At 38.9% G+C, this 26,465-nt stretch overlaps 1 protein-coding gene and 1 pseudogene across 1 annotated transcript in view; one reads left to right on the forward strand and one right to left on the reverse strand.

Moving 5' to 3' along the window:
• PSAT1 (phosphoserine aminotransferase 1) overlaps window positions 1-12,730 on the reverse strand; it is a 40,430-nt gene extending 27,700 nt beyond the window's left edge. The window contains exons 1-6 of the mRNA XM_069105521.1: window positions 12,493-12,730; window positions 6,268-6,328; window positions 6,042-6,111; window positions 4,879-5,084; window positions 3,763-3,935; window positions 1,117-1,286 (exon numbers count right to left, since the gene is read on the reverse strand). Of these exons, the coding sequence (XP_068961622.1) occupies window positions 1,117-1,286; window positions 3,763-3,935; window positions 4,879-5,084; window positions 6,042-6,111; window positions 6,268-6,328; window positions 12,493-12,552 (740 nt within the window). The 5' untranslated portion in view covers window positions 12,553-12,730. The remainder of the gene's footprint in view (window positions 1-1,116; window positions 1,287-3,762; window positions 3,936-4,878; window positions 5,085-6,041; window positions 6,112-6,267; window positions 6,329-12,492) is intronic.
• A 3,086-nt stretch (window positions 12,731-15,816) lies between these two features.
• On the forward strand, window positions 15,817-17,347 carry LOC138143287 (rho-related GTP-binding protein RhoC pseudogene; annotated as a pseudogene).
• Window positions 17,348-26,465: the final 9,118 nt, after the last annotated feature.

Consider the following 26,465-nt stretch of genomic DNA (forward strand, 5'->3'; position numbering starts at 1 on the left):
ATATATTTATATATGTAGTTGCTATTGCCTTTATTAAAATGAAAGCCCGTTATAAGCAGGAATACAAAGTCACTGTATTTATATCACCAGCAGCTAACGTGGAGCCTAGAACATAGCAGGTGTTTATGACTGATTATGCAGCATCTACCACTGAATCGTTTAAGACAGAAGAAATCTGCCCTGAGGACCTTTCTTCTCACTGCTTCCTCATTTCTCTGAGAGGTAACATTGCTTTTATCCATTTTATTAATAAATGAAAACATTTCAGAATGAAAGAATAAATCCAGCCATCCACACATTAAGGACCTAAATCTTTCTTTTCCTCTCTCCTACCAGGCCTTCTGGAGACTGGTGGGTAGTTAATAAATCCTGAGCGCCAGGAGATTTCCATAAGGAGAAACCCTGGAGCACAGAGTTGAAAAGTTGAAAAACTGCTTCTGAATGGTGCCACTGTGTGAGCTCTCATTCAGCTAGTTTGACACTTAGATGAAGAGTCTCCTGCAGATTTATCTAAAAAAGCAAAATCACATTCTGAAGCCAACAGCTTTACTCCACAGAGCTGCCAGTTTTCAGCAGCTCAGGGTGGGGGGAAAAGAAGAAAAGGGTAGGAGGCTCAGACTTTTCAAGTCCTTCACAAAAATGAAATGGTTAATGAAGTGCATGGGGAGGGCAGAAAAAATGAGGGAAAAAAAACATAATAATTTTGTTGTATATTTGAAAGGAATAGCATGTACATATCTGTACAAGGAGATCTGCAGTTTCATTGCAAATATTGTACTGTTATAGCAATGCTTGTTTTATTCCATAAATATATATTAATGTAATTTTTAAAAGGAAGGGGAACAAAAAAGTTATTTTAAATGCAAATCACAGCTGTGAGGCCTTGGACAAATTGTAGGTTAATAGTGAATGCTTGCCAGTGGCAAATAAAGAATCAAGAAGAGGGCTAAGAAAGAGAAAAGGAGAGGGACTGAGGGAGGAGTCATTAACAAAAGGACCTGGGGCTATGAGGTCATTAGCCAACAAAAATATTTCCTTCCTTAAAAAAAGGCATTTCCATGTTCATTTTTTAAAATATAGTCCCCAGAGTCCCCTTAAAACAGTCACTATAATTACCTGAAGCACGGAGGAGTGTTATATAAAGAGCTATTCCCAGCTTGGACTTTGTAGTCTAACACAGATGGGCATTCTTTCAGCGCAAATCCCAGCAAGTCTTCCCGCACTATCACCACGGTGACCCCAGCAGAGCCAACATTCTTCTGAGCACCAGCAAAAATCACACCAAACTTAAAAAAAAAAAGAGGCAGTTTTAAGAGGTCATGCAATGGAAGATGGGAACACAGGTCCCTGGGAAAATCAAACAGAAAGGAAGTGTCTGAAGCAGGATTTTAATCTAGGTCTTCTCATTCCAAGTCTGATACTCCATTCACTAAGCCTAGGTGGCCTCTCCTTGTTCGATCATGATTCATACAGTCATGTAAACTTCTGAACCCCCTTTTCATTGATATGTATTTGTTTCCAAATTATATCTATAAATGACAAGAAACCAATTATCAGAAAATAAATATAGGGCAAATTTCAGAGGCCTATGTGCTTCTTTTTCAACAGATAATAAGTAACCATACAAGTGAACTCAGATTAATTATAAATATATATTCATAAATATATGTAAATAAAAATTATATATTTTTTCATCCTAGAGTCAGACCATGGGCCAAAGATCTGAAGAGACATCAAAGGCCATCTAGTCCAATGCCCTCATATTTTACAGATGAGAAAACTGAGATACAGAGAAATGTAATGACTTGCCCAAGGTCACAAAAGTAGTGTTAAAGGCAGGATTTGAACCCAGGTCCTCTGATTTAACATTTAATACCCCTTTCAAAACACCACTTTGCCACTGATGTTTTTTAACAGCACTTTGTCTAGATTTAGATTTTTCTTTTGCTGTATTTACCCTATTTTATCAGCTATTATATTTACTGGCATTTATATTTTCCCTCCATCCAACTGTGCATTCTGGAGAGAACACAACATTTTTTTTTACCAGGTTTCCATAAGTGGCACTTAATAAACATTTGTTGAATTCAATCAGATAAAGATTTTCTTTAACATGGGGCAATTATATTAACAGATTCCACATATTATACATTTCTGCTCTTTATCTTTGCCTCAAAGCAATAAAATATTCTTGACATCTATTGTTCCCGGTAAACCAAAGAAAGTGCAATAAGTTCATGGCTATTGTATTCAGAAGAGGACAAGTCAGCTTTATCTTCCTTTCACTTAGGGCCACGCTCATATGTGTGGTATATTACCTTGGCTTCACATCAAGTGGAAACTAGAGATAAGTGAAGATGAAATCTTATCTTGTGTCAAAGCGAGGCACAATATAAAAGACTTCACCTGAAGTGAATGATACTATATTCCCAGGTGAGACACCCTTCCAAAAAAAAAAAAAAGAAAGACTGATTTTCCTTATTTTCCATGAAAGCACAAGCTATACATCTACCCAGGTGTGGATGGAATATAAGCAGCCTCCTTAGTATCTACCCCGAAGCCTCACCATGTCCACTGCTTTCAGCCATGCAGTGGGGCCCTGCTCTAAATGCTGTCAAAGCACTTTTTAAAAATCACCTTTTCAGTTTAACTGAAAATATTATATTAAGAAATAATATTTCTTCAGTCTGAAACCCTTTCTAGACTCTACACCATAAAAAAGTAGGAAGAACAAAATCTAATGGGGAAATGGAATATGGATGAAAACCAAATTTAACTATTATCTAGTTAAGGTCATTCATTGTGTCCTGATCCCCTAGAAGTTATGACATCTGAAGTTACTCACCATCTAAGGGTAACATCCTCTTTTGCATTCAGGGTTAAGAAATGGGTGAGAGAAGGAACCTTTTAATCTTTGAAAGGAAAGGTCCATGCAATAAGAATTGAATGATCATAATTCGGGAATGCTAGCCCAAAACTGTATTTTAACACACTACAATCTTCACTTTTTCAAGGTTCCTATAAATGTTACCTTAAAGCATCTCAGGATAGACATATCTAAGGACATGAGGGAACTATGTTAGTTCAGGATATCTCCTTCTCAAGGCTAGAAATGATGACATTAGAGAATAGCATTAAATTAAATTGTTTCTGGGATATTTGTGACAAAACACAGGGCATGGTATTTTTTTTTTAATTTGACAATATGGAGGTGTGCAAAAGCACAAGATGGGCAAAATCCCCTGGGGGTCAAGATCACACCTTTTTCTCACAGTATCATAAAGAGGCTTCATCTCTTTTGATAATGCTCTAATATTCTCCCTGTGCTCTCTCCTCCTCCCCAACAAATAAATGCCTATGGCATATAGGCCTATATATGTTTTTTTTTCATTTCCCCTCACAGAAAAATGGCATGCTTTGTGTACCCTCAGAAAACTGGAAAGGTCACTGGCTCCATGCCACCAGTATGGTTAAGGAATAGACAAACCGGCCCAGGTCAGAAACAGAGACAGAAACAAGCTCCTTTGTCAATCAGTACTGGATTGGTCATGAGTAGGTGAGTAGCCTTTGAACTTTCCAGTCTGGGTGAGACAGGAAGACTTTGTCTTTAAAAAGAAAAAGAAAAGAAGGAAAGGAGAAAAAAGAAGAGAAGAAAAAGAAAGAGAAAAGGAGAGAAAGAGAAAAAAAAGGAGGAAGGAAAAAAGAAAAGGGAAAAAATGAGGACACTGGGTATCCCAAATATGGTATTGTTTTGTACTATACCTTAGAAACATCCACTGGCTTGGATAAGAAGTTGGAGGACATGTCACAGACCAGGACTGCGCCTTTGACATCAGGTACAAAATCAAATTCCACACCATGGACAGTCTCATTTGCACAGTAATACACATAAGATGCATCTGGGTTGAGATTCCATGTACTTGGATCAGGAATATCTAGCATTAAAAAAAAAAAAGATTCAAGGTAGGATTCCATTTTTATTTTACTGGTTCATAGGTTTTGGGGTTTTTTTGCTTCTTTGGTGGAGAAGAGACCCTAGAATCCTTCAGCACAATAAGTGTAATTATGCCTATCTACCTCCCACAACATCTGAGGGGAGGCATGACTTAGTCAGTCAATCAGCATTTATTAGGCCCTACCTATGGGCTAGACAATGAGTTAATACTCTTTCCAAAGTACATGTCACCCCTCATATGGCAAAGAGGCAAATTTATAAAAGAGATACAAAGAACGGCAAAAACAGTCCCATATTCCAATGGAGAGGACAATACGTAAATAAACAAGCACACAGAGAGGGCAGAACTGGTAAGACTTTTGAATTCACAGAAAGCCTCAAGGCATTTTAGGCTTTAGCATTCTTGCCATTCCTATAAGGCTGTTCTAATATTTTACAATCATCCTACTTAACTTCTTTCCATTTTCCATTCATTTATTTTTAAAATCTGAGCTGGATAATAAGCTTCCTATGCAGGCACATCAGTTTCTTAAGACAGTTAATTTCTCCATTGGAATCACTTATATTTATGCAGTCAGAACTTTATTACAAAACATTCCATACACAAATTATACTATCCTGATATTTTAGAATAATTTCCACCCTAAATAATAATAATCACCATCCTAAAGAATACTTTGCACCCATCTCTCACAGGATGGAATAATTCTCAATAAGCAGATGCTGTCCTTCAACTATATTTAGGAAGTTTTATTGGGCTCACTGCCCCATCAGAATTTAATGAAAATGTAACTGATAATGAGGAGAAGGAATTAAAAATCCCTGGGTTGTCCTAAAACATGAAAGAACCCCTGGCCAGAAGCAACTTGTGATGTAAAGTTTTTCTGTACTTTTCTGCACTGAACTCAACCCCATTCACTTACTTGTATAACTCTCAAGTTTGGGATGAATGATGTTAACAGTAGCAAACTTTTTGGCCTCTTCAGCTGCCTTGGCAGACCAAGCTCCGGTCACTACATAATCAGCACACCTTCCTTCTTTGAGTCCAATCAAGTTTAAAGGGATAGCACTGAACTGGCCAGTTCCACCTCCTTGCACAAAAATCACCTTGTAGTTGTCAGGAATATTTCTGTATCAAAGCAGAGGTAACATTTAAATCCAAAGCAACATGGGGCTGGGGGACTTTTACTGACTCACTAATAGAGTGTTTATATGTGATGCATGAAATTAAAAAGACACTGAACCAAGTTTTGAGAGAATGAGCTCTAAGACCTTTCTGTGACTTTACATAGCTGTTGTCTTTTCTGTGACTTTAAACACTGGGTCCCTTTCCCTCTATTTCCTCCTCTGTAAAATGAGGGAGCTAAGACAGAGGATTTCTAAAGCCCATCCTGCTTTATAATTCTATCATACTAAACAGAATAAAACCTGCATTGTAAAATCACCTTCTTATATGATCAGTGTGGTTATACTAGCTCCCATTGGGTGTCCCTTGTTCATACACAGGAAGCAAATGCCTCTCATCCTCTATTCACCAGAGAAACACAGTGGTTTCACTATACTACATAAAATATTACAACATTCCTCTTCACCTTGGCAGGTTAAAAATATACCAGAAGATCAATGACTGCATGTATACATATTATCTCTCTTTAAACAATCTGCTGAAGGACAAAAAATCTCCATGGCATCAGAAATCTTCAGAACACCAAAAACAGACCAGCATTTTATAAGTGATTAAGGTGTGAATGATTTTTTTTTCTATAAAATCAGTTTTAAACCAAATTACTTTTTCCAATATGACTTGAGATTTCAGGAAAGTTTAATTATTAAGTATCAATATTGTTAAGTAATTATTCTATTAATTCATGAAAATATAGGTCCCTATCTGAAAATAAACAAAATATTGTTCAACCGCGGCTCTCTGCAATGTAGTTCCAACTCCCTTCCTTCATAAAAAGAAATATAAAATTAAAACTACCCCCCAAAAACCCTACAAGGCTGAGAACAGGAAAAAGAAATCACAAAGTATGTGTAATATATTAAACAATATTAACATAGTTCAGTGTTTAAAAATAAAACTTACAGCAATTCCCGTACCAGATTCTCTGTTGTGTTTATAATTTTAGCAAAATCAGACGATCTATGGCTCATTTCTGTGGGAAATAGGAAAAAGTAGAAGAAACTCTGATAAACACACACAAATAAAAGATCCCAGCAACAATACATCTTTAAGTATGGAAAAACAAGATTGTTTCTAGTTAGATGCAAGTTTCAAATCTGAAAAGTCTCACAAAATACAGGAATCTTACCGAGAACACTAATTCCAAGTCCTTTGTAGTCTAACAACTCTTTTTGTGCTTCTAGCAATACCTGAAGGAAAAAAAGAAAATTACTTCATAATAGCATTTGTATCTACCCATTTCTAAATCAAGTAACATAGACCCAAAGACCCACATGTAGAAGAAGACATACAATATATTAATAAATCTGGTTCAGATAAAGAAGAATTTAGCTCACAAGGGGTTATGTCTAAACAGTGTGTATGTGGTAGGGAGGGAAGGGAATGCCTGAGATGGGTATTTTTAATCAAGGAATAAATGGGTATAGAGAGATAAGGCTAGAGGTACTCTGGCAATTGTTTAACAATCAGCTCTTGAAAAAAGTGTTCATTTTAAAATTTAACCTGCATTATTAATTAACATTTTCTCCATCTCTTTAAGTCTACATAATCAACAAAAGAATACAATAAGCCCTTATCTATGGCATTTGCTTATTTCAGCATGGTATATGGGCAGCCAGGGAGTATAGTGGATAGAGTGCCAGGCCTGGAGTCAGGAAGACTCATCTTATTGAGGTCAAATCTGGTTTCAGACACTTACTAGTTGTGTAACCTTGGGTAAATCATTTAATTCTGTTTGCCTCAGTTTCCTCATCTGTAAAATAAGCTGGAGAAGGAAATGGCAAACCACTCCAGCATCTCTCCCAAGAATGGGGTAACCCAACTGGGGTCACAAAGAGTCAGACGAACTAAAAATGACTGAACAATAACAATCAATTTTAAGCGCTCATACTGAAAATGTAACAGTCAGTTCTAGCATGAGCTGGCTCCAGAATACCCTTGTATAAGACCAAGTTTGTCTTAATGTCCTGAAGTTCACCCTTCCCACTTGATGCTAATTGATTATCCTTTTGATTTACAGGATTTAGAACCAGAAAGAACCTTGGAGATCACCTTTTAAAATTTTCCCAAAGCCACTGAAAAATTTCAGTTAAACTGAGAGAGATTTAAATACTTTAAAAAATAATACCTGATTTTATACCTGGTAGGGGGATGATTTACTTTTTAAGGAAAAAAATACTGACAGGTAGGTCAACTCAGAGCAAAAAATTCCACTATATGGCAAAAAAAAAAAGTCTTCACTACTTGCTTACATGAGTCCATTCGCCACATAACACAGCTGATGATACCGGGAACAAAGGCATGGGCTGGTGGTGGGAAGTGCTGATCTAAACTATCCCAGCCACAAGCAGAAGCAGGAGATACTTTTTTCTATCAAACTGATCTGTTTCTGCTTATACAACTCACCCAAAAGTTAAAATTTTAATTCTGAGATGAGACTGATGCTATAGTTCTCCTAAGGCATGAATTCACTTAGATTGTAACTTTTTTTTAACAAACTGCCAAGTCAATATTTTCTTAAAACTCCTATAGATGTTTGTTGAATTGAACTACAGATTGGTTCACTTGGGGAAAATAAAACCAACCCATGCTTTATTCACTGGGATATAGGGGTGAAAGACTGACATTCCAAAATGTAAAAGTCATTCACAAGTGTTGCAGAATAAAACTAAAAAACTCATCATCCAATCAAGTGGGATGTGGTTTCTAAGATTATCTGTTTAAAAAAAAAGGAGTCAGCGTGGCTAGGTGCCACAGTAAATAGAGCACTGGCCCTGGAGTCAGGAAGACCCGAGTTCAAATCCAGCCTCAGACACTTAACACTTACTTTGTGTACGACCCTTGGCAACTCACTTCCCTCCCCCCCCCCAGCAAAAAAAAAAAAGTTTGTTTTAAAAAAAAGAGGAGTGGTTAGATTTGACACAGTCCAGTATGATGCGGTGGAAAGAATAGAGTTAGGGGTCAAGGGGGTTGGGTGTAAGTCAATGCTTTAAGCCTAACTAGCTGAATGACCTTGAGTGACTTATGTCCCTTCCCTGAAACCTCAAGTTTAGTCATCTGTAAAACAAGAGGATCAGACAAAGCTCCAATCATTTCTAGCTCTATCCTTAGAACGCTGATAAACTGGAAAGAACACGGACACTGGAATCAGAAGATCTGGGTTTGATCTCACCTCAGACATTTACATGTGTAGTCTTGGGCAAGTTCCTAACATGTAAAATAAGGAAATTGAACTCTGAGGTCCCTTCCAGCTCTGCATCTATCACCCCACAAGTTTCTGAATGACGTAAGAGTAACTGCCCCAGTAATAGTGATGGGGTACCTGGGGTCTAAATCAATTTGTAAAACCAGTTTGTACAATTGTAACTGCAATTTGTATTGTAAAATTGTAATCTGTAAAATCCCTTTCCCAGCCTCAAACTCTGCCCCTTCCCCCTATCCCACTCTGCCTAGGCAACAACTTGTGACTCCTTTGTTCTTATTTAATCTCTTCATGTCTCCTCTGGTGTGGCCCAAATACTCCTTTGTCCTTGCCTCATGTCTCCTCAGGTCTGGCCCAAATCTCATCTAAACTATCTATGCACTAAAGTCACAAGTTTCTCTCCTTCAGCTCTAACCTTTATCTATGCACTGAGATCCCTTCCCTCCATCCGGTCAACGCTGACAATGGCAGCCCTACCCTTTAAAAGCAAAAGCCTGTACCCCTCTCACTTGCAGGTCCCCTAAAGGATTCTTGCCCACTTCTCACAGTACCAATAAACTTCTACAACTCTCACTCCAATTAAGCCTGAGACCTTGAATTCTTTCCAGATGCTATTGCAGGTTTTCTGGTCTTCGATAAGATCAGAATTCCTGCTGAACCTAGAGGGAGCCATCCCTCATCAATATTACTTTATTTTGGATCTTTGATGTTGCTTACAAGAGACAAATTATCAAAGTAAACCTGGTATATTTTTAGGATGTAAAGACAGTATGATGGGAGACAGGATGGCATAACCTTTTAGGGGTGGGGCCTGCCTCTGATACATACTAACTTCATGACCTTGGGCAAGTCACTTAACTTCATCTACAATGGGGAAAGGAGTTTCCAAAACCAAGGGATCCCCACACAGGTAAAATCACAGGTCTAAACCAAAAAAACCAAAACCAAAACCAAAAAAATAACCAAGGACAACAAAACCACCTGCACTAAAGTAATCAGAAGCAACGAGACTAAAGACCTGTCTTCAGAAAGAGTACAAAGAACATCATAAGCATAACAGACCTCCCCTCACAGGCTCAGCTTCTCTCTGTGGGAGCTCAACCATGCAAATAAAAGCAGTTACTCCGGAGAACCTGGTGGGAAGAGCATGGAGTTCAAATTCCAAATCTGCTGCTAACTACCCTTGTGACTTTTAGCTCTCTGTGTCTCAGTTTTCTCATCTGCAAAATAAGTGGGCCGGACATTGTGATGTCTATGGGCCATTCTAGCCCTAATGACCTAAAACCCTGAGATGGACATCTAATCCCTCTGACTGCTATGTCAAGGAGGCACATACCATCCGCTACCATTTAGGACCTGAAGTGTCTGAGAGACTAAAAGAAGTTATTAATTCCTGAAATTCAGCATTTTTCTTGATTCTTCATGAGATGAGGTTGACCCCTGGACTCTCAATGGCTATGCTGATAGAACATAAATTCTGGTAGGTCCTACCAGAGTGGAAAGTATCCAGTTTAGATCCAAACTCTTATCTGAGGCCCAGACTAGCACCACATAGTAATGAATTTTTCAGATACAGCAAACCCTCAGACCATCTAGTAGGAAGACTATAATCTATGTCGGTAGGTTTACTTATACCATTTAAATCACAGATCCTTGAATCTGTGATTGATAGCTCTAAATCTATGCTCATATAAGCCTAAATATTTCTATGGCTAAGCCCTTTTATTATAATGTTAAAATTCTGGTAATAATTATATGAGCAAAATATTAAGTCTGTTACACAAATAATACCCTGGAAGTAAGTCACAACCTACTCAATAAAAATGTTGCAAAGACTTCAACATAAAAATTAACATTGTCTGGCAAAGGAACTAAAGGTAATGTAAAAACTAAGAAATAAAGTTAAAGCCTGTTATCTTGGCCACCAGGATGGTTTATCATTCACTAAAAGGACAGACATAATCCTCTGAGGAAACAGTCTGTGCTCAAATTCTCTGGCCTTTCAAAACTGAGGATCTCTCTTCTATCTGTAACACTAAGAAGCTGTGTTCTTATCTGTCATAGCATTAGATCTTGTGGCACAGGGGAGAGAAATGCTTCACAGCCTGGGCCTCAAGTTCAAATCTAACAGGGAAAAGGACTATCTATCACTATTCGACTACTGGACAAGAGTGTTACAATGCCTCAGAAGGCTTAATATCAATTATAGCACCATAAGAGTTAGCTTTTTCTTCAGAAAATGAATTTTTCACCAAAAAAAAACCCACTCAAGTATTTGTTAAAATTTAGTTTTCTGTCCTATTTTTTTATGCCTTTTAAGAAAAAAAAGTATGGGGGCGGCTAGGTGGCACAATGAATAGAGCACCGGACCTGATGTCTGGAGGACCTGAGCTCAAATCCAGCCTCAGACACTTAACACTAGCCCTGTGACCTTGGCCAAGTCTCTTAACCTCAATTGCCCTCCAAAAAGCAAAACAAAAAAAAAGTATGGATCTGTACATGACACACATAGGATAGGATGGGTGGGGCACATTGATCCAAAATGATTAAGAAATCACAGATCCCCTGGAGCATTTGAGAATAAGAAGGTTCTTCATTTTTAGGTGGAACCATAAAGGACCACCCTGCATCTCCAAGAATTCAATTAAGAATTTTTGTCCCAACAACTGATTAAGCACCTGGCTAAATTCCACTTTACTTAGATAATATTGGAACTAATTGGTTTGGAATGAGAGATTTACAATCAGAGATTGTTGCTTTTTTCTGTTTTCTTCCTTCCTCCCTTCTTTTTTTTTGGACAGGGGAGTTTGGGGAGGGAACCAGTGATTTCAACAATTTAATCAGGGAAGCACCTTCACCAAGGCTGCTAAGGCAGCTCTGGTTTCTGAGAGTTGCCCAGGGCACTGGGAGCTTGCGACTTGCCCAGCCAGTCTGTCAGAGATGGGACTTGAATCCAGTTTTTCAAACTCCAAGGCCTCTTCTCTTATCTCCTCTCATCTGATTTAGAAATAAAAATAATCTAGCAAAAGCAGCAGCTTGTCTTTGGACCCTTTATCTGAAGAACTAAAAGCAGTTTTCCTAACAGTTTGTGGAGTTTGTGAGGAAAAAGGAAAGCAAAGTATTAACCTCCCCTTATTTTTTCTCCCTCTTGGCCAAGAGAACACTTGTCTCTCATCACTGTGGAGAGTCTTACAGGGCGGGTAGAATTTCCCTTTGGAGATCTTTGATCAAACAGATTCCAGATCCCTTGGATCCCATCCCAAAGTGGCTGGATCACTCCATTACTTCACGCCCACTTAGGGCCTCCCCTCTGAGATGATCAACATTGTAACAAGCGCCGTTTGCACGCTGTCTCCCCTCTCTGAACGCAGGGAGTGCGCTTCTTAGCGCTTAGCACCGCACTGGCACGTGGTGAACACTTCCTTAATCAAAGACTGACCGGACTGACAGAATGATTGAAGGACCCGGGATGAAAAGAGAGAGGACAAGTGCGCCGACGACCCATCCGCAGACCAGAGTGGTGAGTAGTGGGATGGAGCGCTGACCTTGGACAGAACCAGGTGTGAATCTCACCCGCGTCACTTACTAACAGGTGACCCCGGGCAGAGCTTACTGAGAAAGAGAGAGCTGGACTGGGGGAGCTCTGGGGTCCCTTCCACTTCTATGATTTACGGTATATTCTCCCCCGCCATCCACCATCAGCCCCTCCCATCCCCCCCTCCCAAGTCCAGAGAGACAAGCACGCGATGCTTGGAGGCTGTCCTAGGTCAGCGTGGGCTGGGGAGTTCCGGGGTGAGGGGCTGCGCAGATTGCACACCCAGGCAGAGCACGAAGCCCTGGCAGCGAGTCAAACAAGGGGCCGCGGGGCGGTTCTGCACCACTGCTCGAGTTGCTACGGCGCCAACCGGAGCTTGGCAGTGGCCTTGACCGTGCCATCCTGGTTCGCTTGTGCATTTCAAGTTCCCTCAGGCAAGGGCTCTACGGCTGCAAAAGGGGGGTGGGGCGGGGGCGTAGCAGGGAACCCCGCTGGAGAAGAGACTGCCGGCTGCAAAGGAAGAAAGATGCCAAGGAGGCTGCAAAGCTGCCTGCCCCTAAAGCCCCCGCCACCTCCCCCCGTCCTTCCGCCCACCTCGGGGAGCACCGGGAACTTACCGAACGGGGCAGCTTGGCGGGTCCAGGGCCGAAGTTGACCACCTGGCGCGGGGTGTCCATGGTGCTGAGCGCAACGCTAGCGCGAGCCCAAAAACCAAAAAAAAAAAAGAAGAGAGAAGAGAAAGCGCGCCTCGTAAAGATGCCAGAAGCGACGGCACCGGACTGCCCACTGCTGGTCCCTCTCCGCGCCCCCCGCGCTCAGCTCGCAGCCCCACCGGCCCTGCTTTTTTATTGGCCCCCTTTGTCCACAAGCCCTCCGAGGATTGGTGGGCCCGAGGAGGCTCGCCGTCTCATTGGCTAAGGAGACACGAGCTGGCAGCGTGATCGCTCCGCCTTCCCTCGCCCCAGCTCGCTGCTCTCTCTTTCAAGTTTCCAGCCCCTTTTCTGTGCAAGGCAGGCTGGAGATTGCACCATCCTGACAATGGCTAGGGGCGGTCTTGTTCACATTCTCCCTTTTTCAGCTCCCAGACTGTGCAAGAAGAGGCTGAGAGAGAATTTGTAAACTAAACTAATGATTAGTTGTGTTGTTTGTTTTTATTTAGAGGGGGGAGTGTCAGCTTTTATTTGTCAATAAGTCAATCAGCAAACATACATTTATTAAGCGCTTGTTAAGCGTCATTCCCTTTGCTAAACTTCGGGTACCAAGAAAGGCAAAAAAATACAGTCCCTGCCCCCAAGGAGCTTGCATTCTAAGGACGGAGAGTCCTTGTGTACAGGACACAGGATGTCGGGCAGTGAGCTGTACATGGCTAGATAACACAGCTACTTTTATTAGGCTCTTGTCCATCTTGGAGCTATCTTTTTCTTTGGTTTTGGAGGGGGTTGTTGTTTTAATAAGCTTAGTACCTTCTGGAGTTTAGGGGAAGGGTCAATAGATCTTCCATTGCATCCCCTCATCTCTGGAAAAGTGGGGGGGGGGGTAAAGAGGCTGCAGGTGGAGGGCACCGCAACACTGTCTCCTGGAAGGTGCCCCTTTGTGATTAATAAAGAGCAAACTGATTCCAAAAGTCTTGGTTTGGGGCCCAGAATGCAAATGTGTGCATATTTCACTGTGATTTCTTAATGAAGAATAAGAAAAAATCTTAATTTAACATTTATATAGTGCAAATATTATCTCAGTTGATCCTTTCCTGAGGAACAACCCTGAGATAGGTGCTATTATTAGCCCTATTTTTCAAATGAGGAAATCAAGGCCCCAGAAAACTTAAATGGCTTACCCAGGGTCACACAGCTACTAAGCTGCTGAGGCAGGATTTGATTGTGAATTTTCCTGACTCCAAGTCCAGTGCTTTACCCAAAAATAAGAGAGTCACAATAGACTTGAATAATTTAGCCAGACTGTGCATATGCCTTTAAAGGCTATGCAGTCAGATCTATCATGAGGAAGCTCTCAAGATAAAGTTTTGTAACTGTTGTATTTGCTATTAGTTGACCTTTTTACCCTTTTTATTGCATTTTCCATCGTCTATCTTTGACCTGACCCAGTCTGCTATACCAGAAATGCAGTTGTAAATCAAAATGGAGGAAAGAACAATAGGAATGATTGAGTAATTCAGTCGAATTGAATGGTAAAGACAATAAGCTTTCCTGCAGTTTGGTAGGGAGAACAGTGCTTTTGAGGAAATGTTGTAGCACTAGGGACATGCTGTCACTTTATGTCCAACTGGGCTATTATTTCAATTTCTAATTAGCATTTGTCCTAACGATATGTTTCCAAGATATTTAGATTTAATAATGGATTTTATGTTGATGTTACTGAAGACTTGAAGCTACAAGATTACTTAGTACAGATCTCAACTAATTCAATCTCCTTGTTAACTAATCAAATTCATTTTTAAACTAGCCAACTACTCAAACTCTCATCAACCTCTCCAAAGTGCACTGAATGGCTGAGAGGTAGAGTGGAACAGAGGTTATTTGTGCAAAGTTGGTGGGGGGTAGGGTGTATCACTTTCTCAAATTCAAAGGGTTGAAAGAAGCTGGAGTTGTCAAATGGTGTTATCTTGGTATTTTTAGGCATGTCTACAATCTTGAATTTCTGCAATGAGACCTTTGTACAAAGCAGGTCACAAATTACTGCCACAGGGACTTTGAAAGAGTAGATTATATCCTACAAATCTGAGAAATGTAAACAGATAAAAAGTAGTTCCTTTAAAAACCTTTTTTTTTTTTTGGAGCAAATTTCCCTCTTGCCCCCACACTGGAAGTACTGGTGGGCTGATCCTGCTAATAATTGACACACGAGCTTTGACCTGCCCCATTTTTAACCTGGGTAAATGAAGAGCCCTAAGCCTGGTGGCCCTGGCCTGGGGGTTCACCATATTGATCATCAGACAGTGCAGATACACTTAATCCAATGCCTAACCCACCGCTACTGAGAACTCTGGAGCTCAATATGTACCAGCTTTGCACATAAGTACTTAATTAATGCTTTATTCATTCTTTCATTTAGGCCTCAGCTTCCCCCAGTAGCAGAGATTACAGGCAAGAGCTACCATGCCTGGAAGAAATCTATTCTTATACTGCTGTACAAGCAAGCCTTCATTAACTGTAGCATGAGAAAGCCAAAAGAGAACTGGATCTAAAATCAAAAGACAGGTTCAAATCCTGGCTATGCCACAATTTCTGTGTGACCTTAGACAAATTACTCCTCCTCTGCCTCAATTTCCTCAACTGTAACATGGTGGGTGGGACTAGAGTGTTTGGCAAAAGTAAAAGGTTCCTGAACCCACAATGACAAAAAATGAAGGAATCTGAGGTGTTTCTGTCAGCACTTGCCTGTGTTGCAGAAAGCAACTTCACTGCAGCCTTGGTTCTGAACACAAAGCATGGCCACTTTGCACCGTGCAAGCCGTCATGCCAGCAACACCAACAAACGCTGCCAGAAACACCTCAGCTCAGATTAGAGCCTATTATATACTGTAGTGTTTTTATTGTGTATTGTATAAATTGTAGTATTTTTATTGTACATACACAGTTTTTTGCTCTTGCAGAAACATGATAGTTTATGGAAACTAAAGACTTTTAATATTTTTTCTACTATCATTCCTCAGCATGTAAATATAAAATTAGTATATCTTTGGACGGTATTGTGTTAGAATGTTTGATTTTTAAAATTGTTGTTATCTCCTTTTACAGAAACATGTGTTTAATTGTAGCAAGTAAAGACAAAAGCCTGTTAATGACATTTCTCCACCGTTACTGTTGTAGGCGTATGTAAAAATATCAATTTTTTTCAAATTAAACACAAACAAATGTAATTTCATAAGCCAAAGCTAGTATTTATTTGAGAATTTATTAGCAATATTTGTTATTAGCAATATTTTAGGACAAAAATATTTTTCAGGTCAGTCTCTTCGCGACTACGCAGCGTAGCGGAGCCTGAGCTCCAGCCATGGCTGCGATTCGGAAGAAGCTGGTGATTGTAGGGGATGGTGCCTTCGGGAAAACCTGCCTCCTCATTGTCTTCAGCAAGGATCAGTTCCCGGAAGTCTACGTACCCACCGTTTTTGAAAACTACATCGCGGACATCGAAGTGGATGGGAAGCAGGTGGAGCTGGCACTATGGGACACAGCTGGGCAGGAAGACTATGACCGACTTCGGCCGCTCTCTTACCCCGACACTGATGTCATTCTCTGGTGCTTCTCCATTGATAGCCCAGACAGCCTTGAGAACATCCCTGAGAAATGGACACAGAAGTAAAACACTTCTGTCCCAACGTGCCCATCATCCTCGTGGGAAATAAGAAGGATCCGAGGCAGGATGAGCATACCCGGAGAGAGCTGGCCAAGATGAAGCAGGAACCTGTGAGGTCGGAGGAGGGCCGGGACATGGCCAATCGGATCGGTGCCTTTGGCTACCTTGAGTGTTCTGCCAAGACCAAGGAGGGGGTCCAAGAAGTGTTCGAGATGGCCACCTGGGCTGGCCTGCAGGTCCGAAAGAACAAGCGGCGGCGGGGCTGCCCTCTCCTCTGAGCTCCCCCATCCACCCAGGTCTACACACCATCGGACTCCATTCGGATAGTTTTTGGTCCCTTCTTGCCCAAGGCCGCATGTGTTCTAATGCTCTCCTGTTCTTGAGAGTGGGGAAGAAGCTTCAGGAGGACAGGGACCAGAGTTTTAGCATTTGCTCCCATCTGAAATAGGACTGTGCTTTCCACGTTCGAGAAGCCAGGGGTAGGGGGTGAGGGGAAGTGGTCTTTACTGTATATCCTGCCCTAAGGTTCACCCACCAACATTTTTTATGTAACTAGTTCTGAAGCCTACTTCTTTTTCAGTGCCTCTCAGCGAGTGAGGCTTCCTTCCCCCTCCCTCCCCCCCCCCCACTTTAGACATGGCTGAGGATTATTTCTCATTGTTCTTCCTGATGGAGGACACTCAATAAAAGTCTATGAGGGTTCTGAAAAAAAAAATATTTTTCAATTATGGATAAGTGGCTAAATTTAGAGGTAAAAATACTAATGACAACATGGCAGAGTCTTCACTACCAGGTTGTAGTACACCTAAATTGACAAGAAAAAGAAAATATTTCAAATCACTTTTGCAATATGGATTTACTTCTAATGATGTTGATGGTGTGGGAAAAACCTCTTTATAATGAAGTTTTGGCTTAATTTGTAATGAAGTTTTGGCTGTGGAGAGCATGAAACCAGTCAAACTAAAATGTCCCTTAATACCAAGCATGCAGTGTACTGCAATAAACTGAAGGAATATTTTGAACAACCTTTAAAATCTTCAAATAAAGAAAAATAATGTTTTGATAAATTTGTTACAATGAAATGTATGTACTTGCATCTTATGAAACTTCTTATATTGCAAAAACTTAAAAAGCCCAATGTAATAGGAGAAAATCTCATGTTATCTGCTGCTATTAAAATGACAGAAATAGTTCAGGGGAAAAAGTTTTGGGGTAAAATTCATAAAATTCTTTTATTAAATGATACTATTTCCAAAAAAATTCTGAAATTATTAATGACCAATTCCAATAGCTTATTACCAGGCTTAAGGGAAGCCCAAAGTTTGCAATTCAGTTGGTTCAAACAACTGATATTTCTAACATGGCACAGTTGTTATTTTATGTAAGATGTTTATAAAGGAAGCATATATGAGGAATTATTGTTTTGTCACTCTTTGGATGGGCACAAAGAGGGGAAGAAATATATAAATTAAAGTTAAATTTTTCACAAATGAAGGTTTACAATGGAAAAATTGTGTTGAAGTCTGTACAGATAGTGCTGGAGAAATGATGGGTGAGAAGGATGGATTTGCAGCAAAAGTTAAAGGTGGTGGCAATGAAAATATCACTTTTATTCAATGCATGATGCATTGGGAGGCACTTGTAGCCAAAGAAAATATATCACCAGAGTCAGATGTTGTGCTTCATGATGCTATCAAAATCACTAACTTCACTAAAAGCCATGCCCTTAACAGTCATTTTTGTTTTCAAACTTTTGGGAAGACAAGGACTCTGATTACAAAAGCTTATTACTACATACAGAGGTAAGATGGTATAATGCCGAGCAAAGACAACTTCCCAAGGTTCAAAATACCAGCATAGGTACTCTCCATTTTATTCAGTGAAAAATTGAGAACAGAGAAAATAAAAATATAGCATCATTCAAATTACAGCATTCACCAAGTATAATTCAATAATCTCCAAGTACTACTCCACCCCTGGACATTATAATTCATTTAGTCAATCCCAAAGACCCTCTTCTAAGTACTACTCCACCCCTAGGCTGTACATTCATTTAGTCAACCACAAAGCCCCTCTTCTCAAATGGAGATTAGTTTCCAATCATAAGTAAAATACATTCATTTGTTCAATCACAGAGCACAAAAAAGTCAAAAGTTCCCCACCCTTGGATTACAACTGAATAGGCCATCTACCCCAGAGTTACAACAAGCTTAAGCACAGCATTTTATACCCAAAGAGAGGTCTTTTCTTCATCTTGTCGGGAGGCAAGTTCTCAGCAATCTTTGTTCCTGAAGAGACAAAGCTTAGCAAGGCCACAAGATACATTGCCAGTGTCTTCATTTATTCACTCTCTGTCTGCAGAACAGTCTCAGGAGCTCTGAACCAACAGCAAGTCTCCAGGACCTCTGTAACAACAGGACTGTCTTTCACCAGTGGACAAATCTGACAAAACAACATCAAAACAGACAGACAAAGTACCAGCATAACAGCTATGTCTCCTCAGTCCTTGGCAGCTCTCAAAAGTCCTGGGCAATTCAAACTGGCCCTCAGCAATAATCTCCCTCTCTCTGCCTCCAAGATGCTGCTTCCAAAAAATTCTTCTGCCTCTCACTTTGCTTGTGTCTCTCTAAATTTACATCATCAGCTCCTCCCAGTTCAGCACTCTCTTTCCATGTCAACAAGTCCATCCCACAAGTGGGATTCATAAGCTCTGGGTTTTAACACAATCAATCCCAAAACCAAGCCAATACAGGGGGATCTTTAAATTTCATTACTATTACAGATGGCTCTCAAAAGGGCAAAGTTTAAACAGATTATTGAAATTGAAAGATTAACTTCTTTTTTTAATGTTTACTCACCAAGAGAGAGAGAATTGAATAGGACACAGTATAGAGGTTGGGGAGCATGACCCACAATTTAGGGGGTGTCATACAGATGACCAAGCAGCAAAGGAGATTAAGAAGGCAAGGTCAGAGAAGTAGGAAGAAAACCAAGAGACAATCAGGTCATCATTGGGCTTGATATAAGGAAAAACTCCCTATTAATTAGAGCTATCCAAGAGTAGAATGAGCTGCCTGAAGAGAGAGTGGATTCTCCTTTATTGGAGATTTTCAAGGAAGGTATGGATGACCATATCTCATGTATACTATAGTAGGAATTCCTTTTTTTAGGTGTAGGTTTCAGTAAATAGCCAGTTATCCATTCCAACTCTAAAATTCTGTCATCCAATGAAAGAATTGGCATACAAATTTGCAGCACTGCTGTGCAAGTCCATATGACAGGCATGTGTCCAGATTCTGTGGGATTGATCTAATCACAGGGGTTAAAAAGAAAGGTCTCAAGACAAAGGTATCACAGTTAGGGTTCATACCGTGTTTCCCCGATAATAAGACCTATCCCGAAAATAAGCCCTCCCTTTACTGTGTAAGATTCCTAGAAAATAAGCCCTCCCCTGAAAATAAGCCCTATTGAGATTGCTGCTGTAGTGAAGGTGATCCCCTGCACTACACGCTACATTACGGTACCCTCTGTATGCACCGTCTCCCCCCCCCAGGTGAAACGCATGCCTCGCTCTGAGCTGCATCCAATCAGAGCTGCAGCAGTGAGCGTCATCCTGTTCTTCCCCAGTGATTTGCTTGCTGGTGCCATTGAGAGCAGTGCCACAGAGGAGAGCTGAGGCAGGACAACATAAGCCCTCCCCTGAAAATAAGCCCTCTGGTGTTTTTCTTTCCAAAAAAATTAATAAGACAGTGTCTTATTATCGGGGAAACACAGTATATAACCATTACCTCAATTTGGGGATCCAATGAAAGGGATGATTCCCTATACACTGCTAAGGGAACAGCTCCAATATCCAATTTCTATCATTAAATTCACTCATGTCATTTCATTCCTGACTCAGCTACTAAGAATTCCTGCATTTGGTTCTGTCCTCCTAGACTTCTATCTGTTCTCAGAAGTTTGCTTCTCATAGGAAGGGCTTTTATATGTTTCTACTAGCTTCCCCTTCCAACACTCAGACTCACGTGGTCCAAAACTTTAGAACAGTTTATTAGCAAAGTAAAGAACTCAAAGGTGCCTGGAGTCAGAAAGATAAATCCAAATCCAGCCTCAAACACTTCTTAGCCATGTGACCCTGAGAGAATTAGAACAGCAAGTGGTTGGTTAGTGGGAATTGTGTGAACCACACTGGCTCTATCTTGTGACTCAATTCTGTAGATGATATAAGATACTTGGGAGTCTACCTACCAAGACAAACCTAGAAACTACACAAACTCGGTTAAAGAACACTTTCCACACAAATAAAGTCAGGTCTAAACAATTGAGAAAATATTAATTGCTCATAGGTAGGCTGAGCAAATATATTAAAAATTACAATTCTACCCAAATTAACTTACTTATTTACTGCCATACCAATCAAACTGCCAAAAAATTAATTCATAGTAACAAAATTACTCTGGAAGAACAAATGGTCAAGAATAACAAGGGAATTAATGGAAAAAAAAGTTGAGGAAGGTAGTTTAGCCATAATAGAGCTCAAACAGAATTACAAAGCAGTTATCATCAAAACAATCTGGTAGTGGCTAAGAAATAGAGTGGTGGACCAGTGCAATAGATTAGGTACCCAATACACATTAGTAAATGACCATAGTAATCTAGTGTTTGGTAAATGCAAAGATCCAAACTTTTTGGACAAGAACTCACTATTTGACAAAAAGCGCTGGGAAAACTGGAAAGTAGTTTGGCAGGAAGTAAATATAGAACCTTTGATGCCATACACCAAGATAAGGTCAAAATGGGTACATGCTTTAGACATAAAGAGTGACACCATAAGCAAATAAGGGAAACAGGAAATTGTTTACTTGTCAGATGTATGGATATGGGAAGAATTTATTGCCAAATAAGAAATAGAGAGCATAACAGGATGTAAAGTAAACAATCTTAATTACATTAAATTAAAAAGGTCTTGCAGAAGCAAAACCAATGCAGCCAAGATTAGGAAAGCAGAAAACTGGGGGGAGGGGGTGGGAGCAGAGATTTTTGAAACAAGTTCTCTGATAAAGGCCTCATCTCTCAAATATGTAGAGAACTAAGTCAAATTTATAATATGAGTCATTCTTCAATTGATAAATTTTCAAAGAATATGAACCATCAGTTTTCAGAAGAAGAAAACAAAGTTATTTATAATCAGTGAAAAACTGTTCTAAATCACTATTGATTAGAGAAATGCAAATTAAAACCTGAGGTACAACCTCACACCTATCATGTTGGTTAATATGGCAGGAAAGGAACATGAAAAATGTCAGAGGGGATGTGGGAAAAAATAGGGACACTAATACACTGTTAATGAAGTTGTGAACTGATCCAACCATTCTGGAGAACAATTCAGAACTATACCTAAAGGGTTATAAAACTATGCATACCCTTTAACCCAACAATACCACTACTAGGGCTGGACCTCAAAGAGGTCAAATAAAAAGGAAAAGGACCTATATGTACAAAAATATTTCTAGTAGCCCTTTTTTTGGTAGCAAAGAATTGGAAATTGAAGAAACATTCATCAGCTGGGGAATGGTTGAATATGATATGGTATATTATTGTGATGGAATACTATTGTGCTATAAGAAATGATTATCAGAATGTTTTCAGAAAAACCTGGGAACTGATGCAAAGTGAAATGAGCAGAACCAGGAGAACACTGTACACAGTAAAAATAATATTGTACAATGATCAACTGTGGGTGACTTAGCTTTTTTCAGCAATATAAAGATCCAAAGCAATTTTGAAGGACTTATGATGAAAAATGTATTCACCTTCTGAGAAAAAAATTGATGGAATCTGAATGCAGATTAAAGCATACTTTATTTTATTTTTGAGGTCTGTGTTTTCTTTTACAATATGACAAATAAGGAAATATATTTTTGCATGACTGCCCATGTATAACCTACATCAAGTTGCTTGACTTCTCAATGAGAAGGGAGGGGAGAAAGGTAATGAGAAAATTTGGAACTCAAAATTTAAAGAAAACATTTTTCTAAATGTACATGCAATTAGAAAAAAAATAAAATTTTGCCTTTTAAAATTTATTACACATTTATTTTTAGCATTAAAAAAATTTTGAATTCCAAATTATCGGCCTCATTTCCACTTTTCCCCTACCCATTGAGAAGACAAGAAATATCACATCAATCATACATACAAAAATCATGTAAAACATTTCCATGTTAGCCATGTTTTTAAAAAAAAAGCAATAAAGATGAAAAAAGTGAAAATATGTATAGTTAAATTTGTAATCAGAGTTTTTTTTGTAAATTTGTAATCAAAGTTCTCTTTCTGGAAGTGAACAGCATTTTTCATCATGAGTCCTGTCTTGGATCATTGTTTTGATTAAAGTAGCTAAGCTTTTTACAATTGATTATCTTTACAATATTGCTGTAACTGTGTGCAATGTTCTCCTGGTTCTGCTCATTTCATGTTACATCAATTCATATAAATCTTGCCAGGTGTTTTCTGAAACCATCCTGTTCATAATGTTTATAGCACAATATTGTTTCATCACAATCATATACCAAAAATTGTTGAATCATCACCCAGTTGATAGGAATCCCCTCAATTTCCAATTCCTTACCACCACAAGAGTTGCTATAAATATTTTTGTACAATTAGATCCTTTTTCACTTTCTTTGCTCTCTTTGGGATACCGGCCTAGTAGTGGTATTTCTGGTTCAAAAGGTATGCAAAGTTTTATAACCCTTTGGGCATAGTTCCAAATTGTTCTCCAGAATGTTTGGACCAGTTCACAACTCTAATAGGGTATTAAGGTATCTATTTTCCACACATGTCTACATTTATCATTTTCCCTTTCTTTCATGTTACAAAATCTGATAGGTATGGTACCTCAGGGTTGTTTTAATTTTCATTTCTCTAATTAATAGTGATTTGGAGTATTTTTTCATGTGACCATAGATAGATTTTATTTTTTTATTCTGAAACCTGCCTGTTCATAGTCTTTGACCATCTATCATTTGATGAATGACTCTTCTTATAAATTTGACTCAGTTCCCTCTTTGAGAAAGAGACTTTATCTGAGAGACTGCCCATAAAATTTCTTTCCCGGTTTCCTGCTTTTCTTTTAATTTTGGCTAAATTAATTTTATGTAAAACCTTTTTAAAATAGTATTTTATTCTGGAAGAAATTATATATATATACACATATTTTTTTTTAAAGATAGTTGGGCTTACTTCACTGTCCTGAGTTAAGTATATACCCTCAGGTAAAAAAATCATTAAATTGCTTACATAACAGCAACCAGACAATTGAAAATATTGAGTGATGGGTCAAGATGAGCCCAATTCTCTCCAACACTCTGCCTTTTTCAACTTATAGATAGATATAATAATCTATATATGTATACATAGGTATATATTACTTATAGTAATAAGGCTTAAGAAGAATAAAACAATAGGTGATAACATCATTTTCCCACATCAATGTTCCCTAAAATTGTACTGCTTGACTATTTCACTTTTTTAGTTTTTGCTTTTTCTCTAAGATTTCATTAGTGCAGGGAATTCCTCCAGCAAGAGTCCCCTCTACTGAAACAGGTCAACAATTCTTTGTAATTTATAGTCTTACACAGCTATCTGGGACACTGAGAGATTGGCCCACAGTCACAAAAGTACTATGTATCCGAGGCAGGATTTGAACCTTCATCATCCTGACTCCAAGCATGGTCCTGTATCCACAATACCATGATACCCCTCTAACTACTCTATTACCTCTAAGAAATATGGAGCTGGAAGGAGACTTAGGTATAATCTGTTCAAATCCTCCTACTTCCTCCAATTTATTGATAAAGAAGCCAAGGCCCAGAAAAGTTAGAAAACTTGCTCAGAGTCACAGGACGGCTGAGTTAATAGTGCTTTCTCCTTCTTCAAATAATTAGGTTTATATGTTATATCCCCCCAGGAGAATATAAGTCACAAAGGGGCTGGGACTGTTTTTCATTTTGTCTTTGCAATAGTATCTAAAATAGTGTCTTGTATTTACTGGCAATTAATAAATACTTATTGGATTGGATTAGAATGCAGACAATAATCCTTATCTAACTTAGTCAATGCTCTTTCTACTATGCCAAGCTGATTAGTGTTATTCTTCCCATTTTACAGAACGGAAAGACAAGGCCCAGTTGTGATTTACCTAATTCCATTAATGATTAATCTTGAAAGTAATCCCTAAATGTTTGGATAACCCAGAAAAACTGCTGCATTTAATCCAAAGCACATTGCCCCAGCTGTAGTGATTTAAAGCAAAATGACTGCAATCTTTTCAAAAGAATTCCATGTTACAAAGAAATAGAAAAGACCAAAGCACAAAACTTTACAAGACAAAATTTAATGCAGCATATTAAGTGTATGAGGAGAGGAAAATGCAGGAAAATACATGCCTTACCTTGCCCTGAACTTTTTACAAGATTGCCACTCCCTTCATAAAATAAGCAATCATTTCATCTCACTGGATACAGCATTCCCCTTTGAATGAATATCAGTGGGCGGGATAAAATAAATTTCTATTTGACATTTCAATGGACAGACCCACAGACCCTCTTATTCTCTTTAGGCTAAAGGATAGAGTAGTAGAGTCAGGGAATGATTCATTCAGATCCTGCTTCCGACACTTCTAGCTGTGTGACCATGAGCAAATTAAGTCTCTTTATCTTTCAAATGGGGATAACTGTTATGAGTATCACATGAAATAATGCATGCAAAGGCACTTTGCAGGCCTTGAAGCTCTCTATAAATGTCAGTGACCCTGACTGTTGAGGTTGGCTCCATTAGCATAAGCACCTTTGGCTATAGGGCACCTCCTGCCTTATGCTTTCTCCTGCAGCTTTTACATAACCTCGTCTTTCTCTATGTTCCATCTCTAAATCAGTCATATCCACTACTTTTCCATGCTTAGCAATTATTAGCAACATTAGCTCTGTTTCAACAATATTAGCATCATTATCGATATCTCACTAATTATTATAAACGAAGAAAAGTAAGAAGAAAGTAAAATTTATATGGAAGAAAAGCAAAATGCCTAGTGACTAGAGTGATCCACTGAGTCAGGGCACCCTGATTTCAAGCCTTGCCTATGGCACATAATTGACTCAATGAACTTTGTCATGTACACTTAGGTCTTCTTGACTCCCCACTACACTGCTTAGTTGGCTTTGATTAGTATTCTCTGATAAGCAATGATTATTAACATTTATCACTTATCAATGTGCTAGGTGGTTATATATGGTTTTATGGTCCTTTTTTCTTAACTATGCCTTATCTCCTTATAGAATCATATATAGTATCAATATGATAGCTTCAATTTTAAAATCATTACATCTTTGTTGCCAAAATTTCACATAACTTTCATGAACAAAGCATCCGTTTCTCTAAGGGATTTATTATAACCTTGAAGCTAATGGGGGAAACTGAGCTAATACAGTGCTTAGAGCAACATCAAATATACTATATATAACTATATTTTATACATTTAATTGAATCAGTTACAAAGTACTCACTCTGTCTCCCTCTTCCCCTCATGCCAGATTTGAGTTACTGAAATTGTTAGTTACTTGTCACTTAAGGAAATGGTGCTATAAAAGTCACTAACATGTTCATACCCTTTTCCTTGGTTATCTTACTACTTACTAGGCATGTATATTTTTGGCAGCATTTTTTGTGGTTTAAAAAAAAAACTAGACATAAGATAGATTTTCATTAATTGGTGAATGATTGGGGAGGAAGCATATATAGACATAATGAAATATTATTATACTCAACAATAAATATGAGGAATTCCAAGAAACTAAATGATATAGAATGAAGAAGAATAAGCACATATGCTATAGAGGTGGGAGTCTATGGGTACAGAATGTTTCATGCACTTGGTCTGACACTGTCAGTTGGTTTTACTTGACTGTTAAAAGGGATTGTGGAAGGGGGTGGGGAAAGGAGAGGAATGGAGGAGGAGGGAATCTATCTATAGATGATTGTGATGTAAAAACAAAAAAGATGAAATTTATTTTTTCAGAAATTTTATGTCTATTAGTAACAAAACAAAACTGAATGGAGTCATTGTTTGAATGGCTCAATGTAATAGTAATGGAATTTAAATATCCCCCAGTATTGGCTTGGTTTTCAGGTTGAGTGTTAAAACTCAGAGCTTGTGAATCCCACTTGTGGGATGGACTTGTTGATGTGAAAAGAGAGGGCTGAACTGGGAGGAGTTTGT

The sequence above is a fragment of the Petaurus breviceps genome, unplaced genomic scaffold, assembly GCF_028583685.1.
Source record: "Petaurus breviceps papuanus isolate PSGF00001 unplaced genomic scaffold, PetGlider_PUasm1.0 138, whole genome shotgun sequence".
NCBI classification, from domain to species: domain Eukaryota; kingdom Metazoa; phylum Chordata; class Mammalia; order Diprotodontia; family Petauridae; genus Petaurus; species Petaurus breviceps.